The sequence below is a fragment of the Falco naumanni genome, chromosome 2, assembly GCF_017639655.2.
Source record: "Falco naumanni isolate bFalNau1 chromosome 2, bFalNau1.pat, whole genome shotgun sequence".
In the NCBI taxonomy this organism is placed as follows: domain Eukaryota; kingdom Metazoa; phylum Chordata; class Aves; order Falconiformes; family Falconidae; genus Falco; species Falco naumanni.
In genome coordinates, this window is record NC_054055.1 from 58,485,007 (window position 1) to 58,503,477 (window position 18,471).

The window sequence follows — 18,471 nt, forward strand, 5'->3', positions numbered from 1 at the left end:
AAATTCACACACTAGAGCTGGAAAACAACTCTGTTTCCACTTGATGGTAAAACTTTCACGGACCATTTCTGGGAATGTGAGGAACGTGTTCTTCACAGCCTACACAATGTTTGTCCAATACGGTTTTGAGTATCTCATCACACAGTTGCTATTTCGTGTGTGACACAATGAGATTTTTTTTTTAGGCAACAAGAGAATGCAAAATACTTTTATATGGAGAGGATTTAAGTCCCTGGGAAATTCACATTGGTTTTAGTAAAGCCGAGATTTGGTCTTTTGAAAGAAAAGTAGCTAACATTTCTCTACTAAACTGGGAATGTTGTCTTTTGAGACAACATCGGAGTAATTTATTGGGGACTTTCCTAGATGGTTATGTGGTACTTTGAAATACACGCACAGTGAGGTTTGTATTTGTGGAAATCTGCCTGATAAGCCACCAGGTTCTCAAGCCTTAACTTTTTGCTAAGATGCAGGAGGATTGGGCTCCGTACTACCAAAACTATTCTCCTCTCTCAAAACAAGCGCTGGCAGTTGCCTGCTACTTAGTGAGCGCATGGACTGTCGCAGCTGGTTCATGTACCAACCTGTGCTGTCCAGCGCTTGTTGGTGCCTTTGTGAACATGTGATGGAGAAAAGGGTTCGTTATTTTTGTCTGAAACAGAAGAACAAGCAAGCAAAATGTAATCACAGGGTACTAGGGAAAGGGCAACATTTGTGGCTTTCCTGTTTGTGTGTGTATGTATATATATATGCATCTATATGCCTGTATGCATATGTATATATACAGAGAACGAATGAGAATATTTATGTATCGGTTTGTTGAATTTAACTGGAGCTAAGAGTTTGTTGAAGAAAATTAAAAGTCTGTATTCAAAGTCTCCCATCTCTCAAACACGTGTGTATCTGGAGTATCTATGCAGTTGCCAAGGCACCCGAATTTGAAAACACTCAGAATGACAACTTTCATGTTGTAGGGGAACTGCATCTGAGGATAAAGAAGTGCACGGTATTCATCTGAACTATTTGAGGTTTTTGATAAGTGCAATTAATCTCCTGCATGTGTTTTTCCACAAGAAGAACCTAAATGAGATTAGCCTTCCTTAACTGGGTAGCCATAGTAATAAGTATTTTATATAAATGAGTATAAATGCTATTTTATTAGCAGTCACATGAACACACAAGCACTATATGTGTTTATATATATGCATATGTGCGTATTTTTTATATAGATGTGTGTGTGTATCTATATGTATATGCTTACTTAAAATATACTGGGCTTGGCTTAATTTTTAGTAAGATTGCATTCCTCCTGTTTCCATATGTAAAGGGATGCTTTGACCATAGGAAGTCCACTCATAATTGAAATTCAAAGAGGGTATGTGCCACCGATAGCTTTTGGTCCACATAGAAGAAAAGAAACGAATGATGGGAGCAGAGGAACAGTATGACCTGATGAATGGGTGTGGCTGTTGAGAATCTCAACAAACCGATAGCTCAGCTGGTGGCATTTGATTTTTTTGAAAGGAGAGTTGTAAGAGGAAACAAAAAGTTAGCTGGGCTTACACATGTTTATAGGGGATTTTTTTTCTAAACCTGAATGATAGCATGGGAGAAAGCAGGAATATACAGACTTTAAAAATGGGTGGAAGAATTCCAGGACCGTGGCCTTTTGACCAAAGGTAAGTAGGGATCATAAATGTCCTTTCAGATTAGCAAAGGAGAGGGTTTGAGGGAAATGAGGGAGGTGGAACCGAGCAAAACCAGAGAGTTTGGAGAAAAGGAACAAAGTAGAAGATGGGCTGCAGAGGACAAAAAGAAAAGGCCTGCTGAGGGAAGGGGGGTGGGATGTCACATAGTGCTTAGTTCAATTTTGAAAGGATTGGCAGAAGTAAAATGCAGGTACACAATATTGTAGTTATTCTTGTACTGAAAATCTGTTGTTTTCAGTGGTGTCCAGCAGGGGAATCCTTCCATTTTATTTGGTCGATTTTGCATGAGATGATGCGTGTAGCAAGGGAGAAAGCAGTGTCATCCCAGCAGCTCTGCACTGAAGCATGTCAGCCACAGCATGTGAGAAAGCAGGCGTGTTTCTGGTTTTCAGCGCACAGTTGGTCCTGTCAACCTGACTCTTCTCCTTGCACCCCATCCCAGCTGCAGAGAGACCTGCTCCAGAAGGGGCACAGCTCCTCACAGATCCCTCTGCTCTTCCCACCAACGGTTATTTATAAATTGCTGTGCCGTGAGAACACACCAATTTCCAGGGGAAACAAAGGGGTCCTGTATAAACGAGGTGGACGGAGGACTTGTGCTTGTCCCTTGCCACTTCTGAACGTTAGCTTTGCTTGCAGGAGGGAGAGGCACGCATCCACCTCTGAGAAGAAAACCGTTCCCCACATCAGGTAGCCCAAACAATCACACCAGGGCTTGTTACTCAGCCATGAGAAGCTTTTATTTTGAGTAGATAAGTGCATTTTTACATGACAGTATTTTACTGACTTACAAAGATGGATGTCACGACATGCAATAGCTTCAATTCAGGACAACTTAAAGCACAGGCTGAAGAGATGTGTTGTACGGCACAGGGACTTTACCAACAGGGAATGTGTAACTGCAACCAGGAGCTGTTGTCCCCTGGTGCTCTCCTGGAAATTTATGCTTTTAGCTGAAAGCATAAAGTTGGGAACCGCTGCGAAGCGAGACAGCAGTGCTGTTTGAGCTCCGTGTGCTTCTTTGCCATCAAGATAACAGCTCGACAGGCAGGCAGGTCGTCTGCAGAGATCCTGTCAACTGTCTGTACTCCATTCAGTTGTGTGAGATTGTCACCCTTTTGCAGAAGTTAGGAGAAACCTGAAATGCACCGTGTTAGGGGCGTCTGGCTCACAAGGGGCTTCGAGCCACAAGGGTCAGGGCATGAGCTGGCTATGAGAATCTGAGTTTGTGTCGTGTGCGTATATAATCTGTAGGACTGCATGCAGGTGCGGTAGTGTGCGACCACAAAAAGTGTACTCACCGCCTGTAGGTAAAAATGCAATTTTCGTAGAATCGTTTATGATCTTAAGGGTCTTTTTCAACCTAGAGTCCAACCGCTGAGGACTGCCATGTGCGATGCTAAGCGATGTTCCCGAAGTGCCACATCTGTGCGTTTTTCAAACACCCCCAGGGATGGTGGTTGCACCAACCTCCCTGGGCAGCCTTTCCCGATGCCTGAGCACCCTTGCTGTGAAGACATTTTACCTCACACCCAACCTAAACCTCCCCTGGTGCAACCTGAAGCCGTTCCCTCTCGTCCTGTCGCTTGTTACTTGGGAGGAGAGACCGACCCCCACCTGCCTACAGCCCCTGTCGGGCAGCTGCAGAGAGCGATAAGGTCCCCCCTCAGCCTCCTTTTCTCCAGGGTAAACAACCCCCATTCCCTCAGCTGCTCCTCACAGGACTTGTGCCCCAGGCCCTTCACCGGGTTCCAAGGAGACGGCATGGCGGCAGGCTGCCGGCCGGGGCGAGGGCAGGGCAGGGCTCTGCAGGGCGAGGCACCGGGCTCCCGGCGCCGGCGGCCGCCTCTGTGACTGTTCTGTCCGGTTTGCATTCGCGGGTGCATCTCGAACCCCGACCAAGGGCGGCTGCACCCCCCGCTCCGGCGGGAGCCGCCGCCGCCCCTCCCCGCGGCGCGGCCCGTTCCCGCTGCGCCGGCGCGGCCGCAGGGTGGCGGTAGCGCGGCGGGCGCTGGGTGCCGCCCCGGGCGTCCCCTCCGCCTCAGCACCCGGCCAAGGCGGCAGCCCCGGGGCCTCGGAGGCGTTTCGCTCGGCGGCGGGGCCCGGAGCGGAGCGGGAGCGGCGGCGCGGGGCCGCAGGGGAGCGGGGCTATGGCGGTGGGCGGGCTGGGCCCGGGGCTGGCTGCCCGGCGTGCCGGCCGGGTAGAGGAGGCGGCGTGCCGGGAGCGGGTGGGTGAGGCGCAGGGTGTTACTGCGCCGCTGGAGACCCCGCTCCGTGCGCCGCCTTTTCCATCTTGGGGTAAAGGCGCCGTTGTCGGGCGGGCAGGGAACACCCGCAGGCGGGCAGGCGGGCCGGGGCGCTGCGGGGCTCCTCAGGCAGTTCTGCTTGGGCCGGGCCCGTCTGCTCCCTCTGCCCCAGTGCCGTCCCTCCCCGTCCCCGGGGTGTCCCCTCCGCCCCAGCTGCCCGCCGCTGTCCCCGGGTGGGTACCGCCAAAGGCGAAGGCCCCCGAGGAGGGAAGCCGGGCCCCGCCGGGGGCCGCTCTTCGCCCGCCGCCTTCCGCAAGGCTCCTGGTGGCGCCAGGAGGGGAGGTGGGGGACACCTTGTGAATAAAGTACTTCGGGGAAAGCCAGAGCCCAGTAAGGAGAAAACAAGGCTATGTCTATACTGCACTTTTTCCTCAGAAGGCTTCGTCAGGGACTTGCCTTTGCCTCAGCCATAGGCTCCAGCCTGGCCAAACATCTCCACACCTTGGTCTCGAGGAGGGTTGGTCACCGCTGCAGACCTTGCTCCAGCGTTCACGTGGAGGCTGGCTGGGACCAACAGCTGCATACCGCTGGTCTCCTGGCAGCCCCGCCACAGTCATGTGGGAATTTAAGTTACAGAGGTGACAGAGCCAACTCTTCTCAGCATGAGTAGGTGATGTTAGGGGTGACCGCCACCAGCTGTGAATGGGGAGGTTCAGACTAGACAGTGGGGAAAATGTTTCCATCTGAAGGGCGATGCAGCACCGGAGCCCTCACCTTGATGCGGGGAGTCTCCTTGCCTGGAGTTTCCAAGCCTTGGCTAGATGAAGCCATGGCCAGCCTGACATGCCAGCCACAGTCCTGCTTAAAGTAGGCTGTTGGATGAGGCAATGCAGAGAGGTCCCTTCCAGCCAACACTTCTTTTCACAAGTTGGTCGCATAACTGTACAGCAACTACCAGCCTAGCCAGGCTCCTTTAGGGTGTTCAGACCATTGATATCCTTGCGTTACTGCATACCAGCTCTTCCTTGTCCATTGTAACATGCTTTTTAGAACACAGGCTCTCTGCAGGCCAGCACTGAGGTTAGACCTGTTTGAGGAGGGCTCAGCCTCCTGAAAGGACCTACTGGAGTCTCTTCCCCACCTGAATTATTTTAAGCATCCCTTTTCATCAGCTTCCGGTATGCCACGGTTACCCATACTGCAAGGAAAACCATCATCATCCAAGAGCTCATTCATGTGCATTTAGAACAATAAAGGGCTGCATGTGACTGTTACTAACTTTCTAGACATAATAAAGGTTATTACCTCAAATAATGATTTGCATTAATGAAAAGTGTGCATTCATGAAACTGCTTCAGGTTTACTTTTCAGCAAAATAAAGCTGCTTTTTTTCCTCTTCATGTCGCTGTCCCTTCCAGCCTCAAAGAGAAGACCAGCCACCCCAAGAACTGTGGAATCCTACATGTTTGGGTTTTTTTCTATCGTAGTCCAGTAATTTCACAAAAGAGCCAAGGAGGTCCTTGCTCCTGCAGACTTTCTCCTCATCACACAGTCTCAAACACTGACAGGAACCTGATGTCTCAGGGCTCCTCTTGCTCTGGCGTAGTCACATGTAACCTGCCCTTATCAAGGCTCTTGGACTTGTCAGGGTGCTGGGTTCAAGCAAAGATCAGTCAAGGTCACGTAAGGCCACCCTCAGTCCTCGTCCCCTTTCCTCCACTCCAGTCAAGTTAAAGGGGGGTGGGAAACGTTTCAAGCCAGGCCAGCCCCGGCATCCCTTTCCTGGCTGTGGGTCCCAGGGCAACCACAGTGCTGTCAGCTGCAAGGAAGGACACCCTGGGGAAGGAGCAGCCGCCTGAGCAGCAGACACAGGCAGCAGCACTCGCTGAAGCTCTGCAAATTTGCAGTCTTGCCTTGCTCCCTTGAGGAAGAGCTTTTCTGGCAGCTCCCACACACCCTGCACTGACTGCTCATCCTGTGCAGCGCCCGGGTGCAAGAGCAAAATGGTAGGCAGGGGGAGGGTGGAGCTGCTGTTTGTCAGCGTAGGGAAGGAGCTGTAGGTGACTTTCTGCACAGAAGTAACATCCCAGCCTTTTCCTGAAATGCCCTGAGTCTGTGTGCTCCATGCCGGCTGCCCCCAGGCCTGCGAGGATGCCGCCCCAACACTCCAGGACAGCACAGGGGAAGGGGGCAGAGGCAGGGACAGCCATGGTGGTTACCAGCAGCCACTGGCCCCTCAGGAAATGCAGGACAGGCATGGAAGGGTGGCATGGTGCGGTGCTGGAAACGCCCAGCTGTGTTTGTCAGCCGGAGTGGTTGCACGAGCTGCCTCCTCTGGGGCTGGGATGAAAAGGAGCCTCTCTGCTCCAGGACAGCGGCTCCAGCAGTGCTGAGCACAGAGCCAGGCACGCGGAGCCAGGCGGGGCTGTGTCCCGGCCAGGTTGGCTTTGCAAGAGCCCCTGGTCCAGGCAGAGGAGCGATGAAGCTTGTCAGAGGTGCTGGTCCTGCTCTGCAGCCCAGCTCCGGCTCCTACCCTTGGGTATGGTCCATAAGCTGCAGGCCAGAGCAAAAGGTGAGGGGGTTGTGCTGCTACACAGAGACAGAGCCAGGCAGCTGGCTGTTGCTGTTGCTTTCAGAGGGGGTCTTGGCAGTGGAGGAGGTGGCCATGGAGCCACTGTTCCTGAAGATGCGGAGCAACCTCCGCTTGTAGCCCCGGAAGGCAAAGAAGTAGATGATGGGGTCGATGCAACAGTTGAGGTTCATGAATGCCACAGTGACTTGTAGAGACATCTTGAAGGCTTGCTGCTCATGGCAGGATGGCTGGTAGAGGATCTTCCTAACCATGAACTGGACAATATTGAGGTGGTAGGGACTGAAGCAGAGCAGGACAGCCAGCAGCACCACCAGGATGACAGTGAAGGCCCGGTGATGGTGCCCGTTCTTCACTGTCAGTGGGTTCTCCTTGGCTGTCTGGCAGAGCTTGAGGTTGATCCTCACATAGCACACCAAGATGATGCCCACGGGCAGGAAGAAGCCAAGCACGCAGGCCCCCAGGAGCAGGTAGGGCAGCTTGGGAATCTGCTCGAAGTTGAAGTACTCCATGCACGTCAGCTTGTCCCCCATCCTCCGTGTCATGGGCCGAAAAAGCAGCGGTGCCGTCTGCAGGAACACCAAGGACCAGATGAGGACACAGACACCCCTGGCACGGCTCATCTTCCGGATCCTGCCAGGGTGCCTGGTGCGCACCACAGCAATGTAGCGGTCCACGCTTACACAGGTCATGAAGTAGATGCCCACATAGGTGTTCATGTAGAAAATGAAGGCTGTGGCCCGGCAGAACCAGTCCCCAAAGGGCCAGTCAAACTCCAGGACATAGTAGGCAATCCTGCCCGGCAGTGCCAGGGTGAAGAGGGCGTCAGAGAGGGCCAGGTTCACCAGGTAGAGGTCAGTGGAGTTGAGTTTCTTCTTCCTGCGCTGGAAGGTGATGCAGAGGGCCAGGATGTTCCCGCAGGCACCAAACACCAGCAGGGCAGTGTAGAAGAGGGAGAAGGTGACTTTGGCAGAGAAGTGGTGGTTGTGCACGTTGCACCCGCTCTGGTTCCCCGAGGTGAGGTTGGCGGGCGGGAACATGTCCTCTGCAACAGCCATTTTCCGTGGTGCCTCACGAGCTCTTGCCCTCTCCTTTGGAATAAGAACAGACATTACATCTGCAGTTTATCAAGCTCGACACCCCCTGTAGGGCCAGCCCTCCTCACAAAGCGAAAGGCCTGTCCCCTGCTCCCTGCCACCCCCCTGGCAGCACACAGATCGAGTCATTTGGAAAAACGCATCTCTTGTGATTTCGGTGCGAGCGTCTCACCAAAGGCTGTGACTCATTGTCGTCTCTTGTCACCAGCTCCTCTTTTTTTTTTTTTTTTTTTTTAAGTCCAATCAATTCCAAAAAGGGGGGGGGGGGGGGGGGGGGCTGGGAGGGGAAAAACAAGGTTCCAAACCCATCTGGTGGCAGCAATGTCATTTATTCATCACTGCGAGGGGAATGGGCAGCTTCATTGAGAAAATGCCCAGAAAGCTGGGGGGGAGTCCGGCAGGACCAGCGGGCAGGGGGAGCAAGGAGCATCTTTGCAACCCTCGGGCTGCGACCAGAGCGGCAACGAAACTGAAGAAATTCCAAGCGAGAAGTCCCAGCCTCGCCCACAAACCCCGCTCCCTGTGCCCGCCGCACCAAGCCCCGCGTCCCGCACGCCCTCCTGCCGCTCGCCCCGCGTTGGGCCCGCGCCGGCCCGGGACAGCGCGGCCCGGCCGCCCCGGGGCTGCAGCAGCTCCCGCACCGCCGCCCCGTCCCGTCCCCCCCGTCCCGCCCGCCCCGTCCCGTTCCGCCGCTCACCGCACGCTGCCGCCCTCGGGGCCGCTCCCGCCGCCGGGTTCCGCTCCGCGGGCGCGCTGCAGCCGCGGGACGGGGCGGGACGGGGCGTCCCGGGCACCGCGCTGCCTCCCGCCCCGACGGCGGGGACCCCCGAGGGGCTGGGATGCTCGGGCGCGCACTAACGCGCACAGGCACGAAAGAGGAATCGCGGGCTCCTACCTGGGAGCGGCGGTGCGGTCTCGCCGCCTCCTCCTCCTCCTCCTCCTCCTCCTCCTCCTCCTCCTCCTCCTCCTCCTCCCCCCCGCCCGATGCTGGCGGGGCGGTGGGCGCGGAGCCTCGTTGCCCGCACCCGGCTCTGGGTCTCCCTGGCCGTGTGAGCGCCTCTCGGGATTCGCTCACATTATAAAAGCACCGTGAGGTCTGGCGGGGGGTGTTCTTTTTCTTCTTTTTTTTCTCTTGAGTTTAGTAAAAGTGTGGGTTCTTTCTGGGTGTTTTGTGTTGGGTTTGGTTTTTTTTTTTTTTCGGTGTGTGAGAGGCATTTTGCTGCAGCGGGGGTTACTCTCAGTAGTGGCTGTGCTGGAGAAGATAAATGACTGTACCTGTGCAGCAATCACTCCTGACATCTAAGCCAGCTTTGGGTTTTACTCTGAAAATTTCTACAAGGATGCAAAATGCAACTGAACAATGAAAACAGCCTCAGCTCTGGTTCACGTGTGGTCCAAAGAGTTCACCCCTGGGCACATACACCTTCCCGTATGGCCACACCATGACACCTTCTCCAATAGTCGGGACGAATTTAGCATGGAGCTGATTGCACCGGTGGCCAGCACAAGCCACACCATGCATGGGTCCCCAGGCTGTGGCGAAGCCCACGTTTGCCTTTTGTACACACACAGAGGCCACCAGGCAGGGCTCCTTGAGGCAGAGGCTAACCTGAGTGGAACAAGACAATTTGCCCTTGGTGGAAAAATATTTTCATTATTAGGGTGATACATTGTATGGTGAATGTAGGGCAAAGCCCCTTGTCCCAGCAGGAGCTCTGGGGACAGGCTTTGTTCCTGCAGGGTGCCAGGCAGTGGACGGCTCTGATTTACCCTGTGGCCCCATGTGGGGTGGCCAGCAGGGCTGTGGCATGGCTGGGGAGCCACCGAGAGCATGGCAGCCCTGACCATGGCACCGTGCTGCTGGAGGTGGGGCGAGGGCTGTGGGCAACCACTGCATCTTGCAGCAGAGCGAGAGTACTTTCCTCTCCCGCACTTCCCAAAATGTTTGCAGAAGCACAGCCTGCCTGGTGGCTGGCAAGACGGCTTTCCTCATGGCAGCTATTTACTGGAGACCAAGAGGATTTTATGCTCTTTTTAGTGGGTTTAGGGTTTTTTTTTTTTGTGGTCAGTGGTGATAGTTTGGCTTGTTTTCTTTTTTTTTTTTTTTCCCCTCCCAAAAATTCCTGATAAACTAGGAAATTCCCATCATGGGACATTTCAGAGTGCTACTGAAAAATACTGAGCCCAAGAAATGTCGAGGTTAAGATTAACAGTTAAGCTAAACTTAAATCTCCCTCTGAGCCAGTAAAGCTCAACAATTCTTCAATTGCATAATATTTATAATGTTTTATAACATAGTGGCATTAAACTCAGTACTAATCTGTGTACCCATGTATGGTGAGTCATTTTATAGAAATTACACAGTAAATGATATTGCCATGAATTACTACAAGTTGAAGATACCTAGCAAGACTAATAGTGAAAATTTGCTAACAACCATCTGTTAATGGAGATACTTCTGTTGCTCGGGGGTTTATATCGCACGAAGGGAAAGGTCTGCTAATGAGACAATAACTGCTCAGTAAATTATTAAAAATATTCCTTAGTAAGATGGGGATTTTCTATGTGCACATCTTTCAAGAGTTAAGCTAATCAAACTTGTGTGGGGCTCAAATGTTCTTCAGCTGTTTCACCATGATGATGAAATACCTGATGGATATAACATTAGAGAAGTGTTATCCCTACAAAAATCCTGAGCCCACACCGATGAGCAGATCCAGGACTCTCCTTTCGCCTACCTAATGCACTGCACAAAATACAGCTGCAGCTGACATAAATACTGATCACCCTGAAGTCAGGGGTCTCCATGGCACTGACAGCAGAAGAGCCGATGCTTTGCCCACTAAAGGCTTCTCTCTGCCCTCACTGCACTTTCTCATATGAGAGTTTTATTTCCACAGATTAACACCATCAAGGAAATAAATCTGTGATGAAGCTGGGCAAAATGTTGTCACCTTCCAGCTGGGTGCCCGCAACAGTGATGATGGACTGGGCATTTTGCAATGCAAATTTGCAACTGGGACTTTCTCCATGCAGTCAAATAGCACCCGTACAATCCCTCCCGTCCCTTGGGCTCTGTGCTTACACAGGCACCAAAAATGGAGCTGCAGATCCCAGCGGGGAATTACGTGCGGATAATCCAGCAGCACCGGCCCCACCACTAACACAAACCCCGAGGACAGGGGGCTTCTCATGGGAGTGGGAAGGCATCACTATGCCAAAGGGGGGCCTGGATAATGGGGCATCTGCGGGGGGCTCAGCCCCTGAGCAGTAGGTGAGGTCCTTGCTGGGGGGCAGGTGCAGAGCAGATCCTGGGGAGCTGGAGCAGGGAGATGCCCCAAGAGTCATCATCAGCCTCAAAAGCAGGTAGAGCCCAAAGGTCCCGGTGACAGCTGCATCCAGGGACTTGGGAATGAGGAGGAGGGAAAACAATGCTCTCCGCCTAATTTTATTTTTCTTTTTGCAATGCAGAAGAAAGGAAGTGGGTTCTTCCTTTGTGCAAAACACGCTCCTGCCCTGCGTGCAGCAGGTGCAGCAAGACAGGAGCGCAACCCAGCTCCACCCGTTTGCACAGCCCCAGCAGCCTCACCAAGCTCAGCACCGCACCACAGGCAACAGGCCCTTTCGGGTGGGGGCACAGCACTGGGGGGACCCCCTTCCCAGCCAGTGGGACCCTGCTCCCTGACTCTGCAATGCTGGGTTAGCTGAAAAGGGCCCCACACACACACCCTGCCCCCAGCAGTGTAGAGAAGCCCTGTCTGCCCCAGTCTGCATCCATCTCATTTAAAAGATACTGCCCTTCACTGAACGCAGCAGCTGGGTGAAGCATGGTGTGGGATCTGGGGTGTGAGGTTCAGCTTCAAAGCTGGGTCCAGGTTTTCTTCTTCTGTGTCTGTGCTTGTACAAAGCCACTTTTCCTTGGGCCTGGCAGGGGGCAAGCAAAAGGTCCCGCAGCCTGGGTACCTGTCCCAGGGCATGTGGGAGCTGCTGTTCTGGGGTGTGCCTGCTGCCAGGGACCTGGCCAGGGCATGAAGGACACCTTCTGGAGGGGTCCTTTGCAAACACTCAGCATGGAGGGTCTCTTTCCTGACACATGCGTCACGGCCATTAACCACGACACAACCCCAGACAGGTCCCTGCCAGGCAGTCGTCACGTGCTGCTTGCCTGGGAGTCAGTGCCCCCCTCCCCAGAGCCAGCTGTTGGGTATTTTGGGGTGAACATGCACCTCCAAGCCACTACAGCTCTCTCTCATGTCATCATCATAGAGGACATCGCTCTCGGCCACCCCATGAAGGCTCCCTGCAGCCCTTTCTCCCTCCTGGAAGCCTTTGCATGGACATTTCGTCCCCACCCAGCAGAAAAGCCAGCTCGCAGCTCCTCTGGGGTCAGGACCTTCAGGCCACCAGCCTGGCTGTGGTGGTGGGAGTGACTGGTGAGGAAAGCTTGCAAACAGCCACCAGAACCGCACCAGGCAGGCATTTGCCCTCCCATGCTGGGAGAGCGGGCACCAGGCTTGCTCCAGACCTTCGTCTTTGGGTACAAAGGCACAGTCGGAGGTGCTGAGGCTGTTGTTTACACCTGGTGGGGTTTCCCAGAGTTGAGAGATGATTTGGAGCTGGACTTTCTGAAGGCAAGGCAGCATAACAAACGTAACGGCCCCTTCGTGGAGAGACGGCAGGAAGTTTGTGCCTCCTCTTTCCATTGTATCATTGCCTCTCCCTCTTTCCTTTCCCTGTTGACTTCGGTTAGCTTTTCTCTCTTCTAGTGCAAAACACGTTCAGGAAGCTTTGGGTTTAGACACAAAAAAAATTAAATCCAGGTGCTTTCAGTTTCGAAGCAAGAGGCAGGGATTTTCCACAGCTCAGCCCCTGGCTCTCAGGCCACCACTAGTCCTCTGGTGGCACAGCAGAAACTAGCAGAAATTCTGATTTTAACATCCACCTCTCCATGCAGTAACAGCAGCTATGTGGGGAGGACAACATTTGAGAAGCTTTAACTCAAGATGATGGGAATTGTAGAGAAAGCAAAATCTGAGATTCCTACCAATTTATGACAAAAATCTAAAGAAAATAATGACTGGTGTTTTGGTACTCTTGAAACCTAATCTGGCCCTCAATCTAAAGTGGGAAACACTGAATAATGAAGCAGTTGAAATCTGTTTCTGCATGACATGACCTGATTTATTCTGCATGTGCAGTACCAGCTCTGGAAATGATGTTGCAGCACCAAGTTGCAAAGCAGTCAGAGGAGCAGCACAGCTCATTCCAGCGTCCTGAGCAGTGGAACACAATGTGGCCACTCTGGGAGCTGCTTCCTTCCACATCCCCTTGCCTTCGGTCCCAAAATGTGGGCACGAAGACTCGCGTGTGGGCCACAGAACCGCCACGGTTTCCATGGGCCTATGGTTTCACCGTCCCTGGCTGCAGAGAGGGGTCAGGTATGCCAACAGGGGCAGCTCTTAGTCATGTAGGTCTGGGCACCCTGGTAGAAGAAATACCAATGAAATTCACTTTATGAAATAACTTCCTCCAGTGAACGTGAAAAGCGTTTGTTCCCACGCGGTGCTGTGACTTAGAAGCTCCATTTTGATTTTGCAGGAATAAGATGAAAGTTTTCTTGGTATCTGATTTCTGTGGTTAAAAACAATGTTTAAACGGTTGTTAAAAAAACACAATCATAAGGCAAGCTTGGAGAACTGAGCTCCTATTTTTATGTTTTTTCTTATGCCAGGGCCACATACGCTCTACACGTGCATACACATTTGTAACGTGCAGCTACAACGTGAACAAACCCAACCCGTGTAGATGATGATCACCAAACACAGAAATGAATGTTTGTGATAGAGAAAGTGCCAAAAATGCACCTTAATTCAGCCTGGATCTCCACGATCCTATACAACGGTTCCTTTTGGCAGGACACCTGCTTATTTTGTGACTTGTTAGTCTTTTTTTTCTTAATTATTCTTTGCATTCAATGTTTAGGCCATGTTATGACAATATAAACGCTTTGTCCATGTTTAACACATACCAGGTAAATCCTAGGATGAGTGGAAGAATTAGCATCCTCATTGAGCATTTCTGTGGGGCACTCAGCACAGTGCACTGATGCCTCACAGATACACAGGATGGTTGAGGCTGGAAGGGACCTCTGGAGGTCATCTGATCCAACCCTCCTGCTCAAGCAGGGCCACCTACAGCTGGTTGCCCGGAACCATGTCCAGATGGCTTGTGAAGATCTCCAAGGATGGAGATTCTACCACCTCCCTGGGCAACCTGTGCCAGTGCTCTGTCACCCTCACAGTGACAGAGTGTTTCCTGATTTCAGAGGGAACCTCCCGTGTTTCAGCTTGTGCTCACTGCCACTGGTCCTGTCACTGGGCACCGCTGAGCAGAGCCTGGCTCTGTCCTCTTTGCACCCTCCCTGCAGGTATTTACGTACGTTGATGAGATTCCCCTGAGCCTGCTTTTCTCCAGGCTGAACAGTCTCAGCATTTTCAGCCTTTCCTCATTGAAGGGATGCTACAGCCCCTTCATCATCTTTGTGTCCCTTTGCTGGACTCTCCAGTATGTCTGTGTCTTGGTTGTACTGGAGAGCCCAGAACTGGTCTCCAGGTGCAGCCTTGCCAGTGCTGAGCAGGCAGTATGGATTGCCTCCCTCGACATGCTGGCAACACTCGTCCTAATGCAGCCCAGGATACCATCAGTCCTCTTTCCTGCAGGGACACATTGCTGGCTGACATTCAACTTGGTGTCCACCAGGACCCTCAGGTGTTTTTCCACCAAGCTGCTTTACAGCTGGATAGCTTCCAGCATGGGCTGTGCCTGGGGCTGTTCCTCTCCAGGTGCAGGATTTTGCAGTTCTCCTTGTTGAACTCGATGAGGTTCCTACCAGCCCATTTCTCCTGCCTGTCAAGGTCCCTCGGATGGCAGCACCACCCTCTGGCATATCAGTCACTCCTCCAGTTTGAAGTGGTGTCGTCCAGGTCGTTGATGAAGTTGTTGAACAGGAATGGACCCAGTATTGACCCCTGGGTACACTGGTAGTTACTGGTCTCCAGCTAGGCTTTGTGTTGCTGATCACCACCCTCTGTGCCCAGCCATTCATCCAGTTTTCAACCCACCTCAACATCTCAGCATCCTCTGCTGATTTATCTACCCAGCACTTGCATGCAAGCCAGTGGGGTGCTCTCTGCTTTATTGTGGGAAAGGAAACCTCAGAGAAGTCACGGTGAACAGCGAATAGCTGGGGACCTTGGCACCTGGGGTTTTTTTTCAGAGTGGTTCATTGTTGCTTGCTGAAAGCATGGCTGTAACCAGCTGTGTTGCCAGCCCCAAGCACTCAGCACCTCTTTGCATTTCCATCTCCTCGGCCCCAAATCCTGCAGAGTCCCACAGTATGGTGGGTCCAGCTCGCTACGGAGTAAAACCTTAATGAAAACCTTCTTTAACAAGTACCTCCCTTACCAGCGGTGGCCAGAGTGAGCTCTCTAGCTTTTGTGGCTATCACTGCTTAGGCTTGGTGTGGGCAGAGCAAAGAGCAATCCCTTCGCACCACAAAGGTGATTCACCCCAGAGTGCTGCCCACGCGGTGCCAGGCACAGCACGGCTCCTGGGGGAAAGCAGCCAGCAGCCACCCAGCAGCAGGCACGTGGTGCCTGCGTCCACAGCACCTCGCTGACTTCAGACGGTCCTAATGCTGCCATCTCCTAATTTATAGCGCTAGGAATGCAAGTGCAACGTGCCTTTTTGGTATTGCTTTTGTTACTCCTTTCTTCTCTCTTTGTGCTGCCTAGGAGGGCAGGCAGGAGAGGGAAGACGTGGCACCTCAGAGCCACAATGCTCACCAGTGCCAGCCACTGGCATGGCTACGCTGCAGACCTTGGTGCCTTGCTGTGACACGTGCCATCTCTCTGGGGAGACGAGCAGCACCATGGGCTGGTTGCTTTACAGCTGCTCCCTAGACAGCGAGGGAAAGCAGAGATGTGGGTGTACATCGGCTCCTGCTGGGATACATGTTCGGCCGATTGCAGGCTGCCCTCCTGGAGCTGCCAGCATCTATACTCCCTCCGCCGGTCTGGCCAGTGCCAGGGCCTCCCATGGACCCCACCAGTCCTGCTTGCAAGTTTTGTGCAGCAGCATATGGATGAGACCCTCAGATATTTGAAAACAAACACTAACATTTCTACTGAGCTTATATTTTGGGGGGACGTGCAGCTTGGCCAGAGGATGCCAAAAGTTCGTGCAGCAAGCAAAAAACCAATGGCCACATCCTTGTAAGCACACCCCTCTGTAATCCCTCTTTAATAGCTGGCTCCCTTGCGAGGCTAGCACCTCTCTACAAAACCACAGCATTATTTCTTCACACATGAAAGGGAATTTCTGTCTTGAATTTTATTTTCAGAAATCATTAAGCCATTTTTAGGGGGAATTTTCTGGCAGCACTCACCCCGAGGCCGTCTTTCAGCAAAACCAGACCCAAACCCAAACCGAACCTGTCTGGCCAAAGCCATACAGACCCAAAAGACGTTGCACAATAGAAACCACCGGGGATATGTAACCACAGCCAGTGCTGCCAGTCCAGCCTCCTGCACTGCTCCCACACGGCGCCTGCTCCCGCCCCACAGCCAGCCCAGGATCAGCCCCTGCCTGTGGCACCCAAGGGCTTCCCCAGCAACGCAGCAGGGCATCCCATGGGATCCATGTGTATTGCAAATGTAATGGAATTTGCCAATTAAAACCAGAATTGAGAGCCCAGGACACAAATGCATGTGCATGTCTACATGCATCTACTCATACCTCCATGTACCACAGGATTTTGCCGCGAGTTGGGAAACCGGGAATAGATACCAGGCACTTCCAGGGCTGAACAGTAAGTAGGGAGCAACACCTCAGGGTGAATTGCCTTTTTTACTTTGTGGTTTCCTCAGGAAGGACCATGTTCATCTGAGTAAGACCTTGTTCAAAGATGTAAGAAAAATTGGCTGTTAGATAATAACACCCTTGAAAAGGTTAGAAGTCATTGAGAGCAGGGAAGGGAGACATTCAGCCCCATGGTGCAATTCTGGTGAGGTTCTTGGTGTCCTCCCCCAACAAAATGGTACCAAACTCCCGTGCAGGTCCTGCACAGCGCCCAGCCCTGCATTCCTCCGCAGCTGCCTTCCCTGTAGAGCTTTTCCCCTGAAGTCCACTTGCGGCAGGTGATGTGCTTCACCGAACCCTCTGCAACTTCTGCTCCATCTCTCTTTGCTGTGTTGCAGCTCCGTGTGTCTACATAAGAAGATGTGCTGCTTAAACCAGATGGGTTTAAACCCCAAATGTTTAACCAGATTGAATTTTGGTGGTGCTTTAAATATTTGGATTGTCTTGAAGGATTTACTTTGCAGTCACCAGATTTTACCTTTTAGGGCTTACTTGTAAGACCACAGATGCATCTTAAACCTTACCACCTTAAATGTCCATAGTTTTCAGGATTTGTTGGCTGAATATTCTTTTAATGCATTTACTACATGCCTTTGCTTCTCCACTCTTGTCTCCTGAGTCTGAGTTGCGGTTGGTCTCTTCCCTTACTTGCCCGGGAATATAGTTACCAAATTATTTCTTCATAGAGGAAATTTTGCTTCCTGGGGTTTCACTCACTTTTAACATACTCAGGGAAGACTGCAACATTTTAGCTGCTAATGCTTATTGAAAACACTTGAGTCTCTGGGCTCTAATGTAGCTACATTTGATGCCTAATGCTTTAAATGATTTGTGATCATGAAGAGTTTGGTCTGACAGCATAATTGCAAGTGGAGAGACTTCTGAGCACTCCATAGAAACTAAAAAGAAAAAAAAATAGTACAAGCTTTTGCATCTTCGGGGGAGTTTTCTATGTACATGGTAAATAGAGGAAATTGACCTCAAAATTAAGCTTTTTTTTGGAAAAAGCAGAGTCAGATGTTAGTGTAAGGGGAGACCCTTCCAAGAAACAGCAAAACCCCTCCATACACACAGAAATAGAGCCTGCTTAGCTACGCGTTCAGCCACCTCAAGAAGCCATGAGCCACACCTTAACCAGGCGAGCAGATGCCCCTGCCTGACTTCAGCAGGGACAGGGGAGGAAAAATCAGCTTTTAACACCCCAAGTGAGAGCGCTGCCCATGGCTTGCTCCAAGCCCCCTTGTTCCTGGGAAGGCTTTGCGCAGGTGGGAAGCGTGAGCACTTCCAACGCAGTGACTTGCGGAGGCAGGGATAATTCCCCTCCATCTGCTGCTGAACCTACCTACTGCTCACCACCCGAGCATCTGTGCCTCTGTGCACAGATTTTACCTCTGCAATGAGACACAGAGCAATGATTTGCATCTCACAGATAGGGATCAGAGGCAGGGAATGAGGTGGTCTAGATTACTTTCTTTACAAGTTGCAGCTGTATGGTTTAGCATCACAGAGCCAGAAGTCTTAAAGCAGGACCTTGCCTGTGAGCCGTGCTGGAAACTTTTAGAGGCTGTTAAACTCACAAATTTGTTATTCAGCAAGTATTTTGCTTGTGACAAAATACCATGTGGCTTAGCTGTTGTGGAAGCGAGTTTCTGATATTTTTTTTTTGTTTGGCTCTTAGCCAGCATTAATTGTCTGCAGCAACCCATGCAGTTCAGAGCTGTTAAAATGTGTAATCTGGAAACATGCAGTCAGAGAAGCGTTTTGTTCTTCACACCAAAGTCTGACCTCAAAGTTATCTAAAATCCTGATTACTGTGAAATGATTTTCAAATGCAGGAACAGGTCTCCATCCTCACACAGTTAGTACAGCACACTGCTGGTTCTTTAGTACCATCACATACAGCACACGTG

The 18,471-nt window shown here is 51.9% G+C and overlaps 1 protein-coding gene across 1 annotated transcript; it reads right to left on the minus strand.

The window, feature by feature from the left end:
- Positions 1-6,383: 6,383 nt before the first annotated feature.
- LOC121083728 (G-protein coupled receptor 183-like) lies at positions 6,384-7,657 on the minus strand. The gene has a single exon (XM_040584382.1). The coding sequence runs from the start codon at positions 7,655-7,657 to the stop codon at positions 6,545-6,547; it is 1,113 nt and encodes a 370-aa protein (XP_040440316.1). The 3' UTR covers positions 6,384-6,544.
- Positions 7,658-18,471: the final 10,814 nt, after the last annotated feature.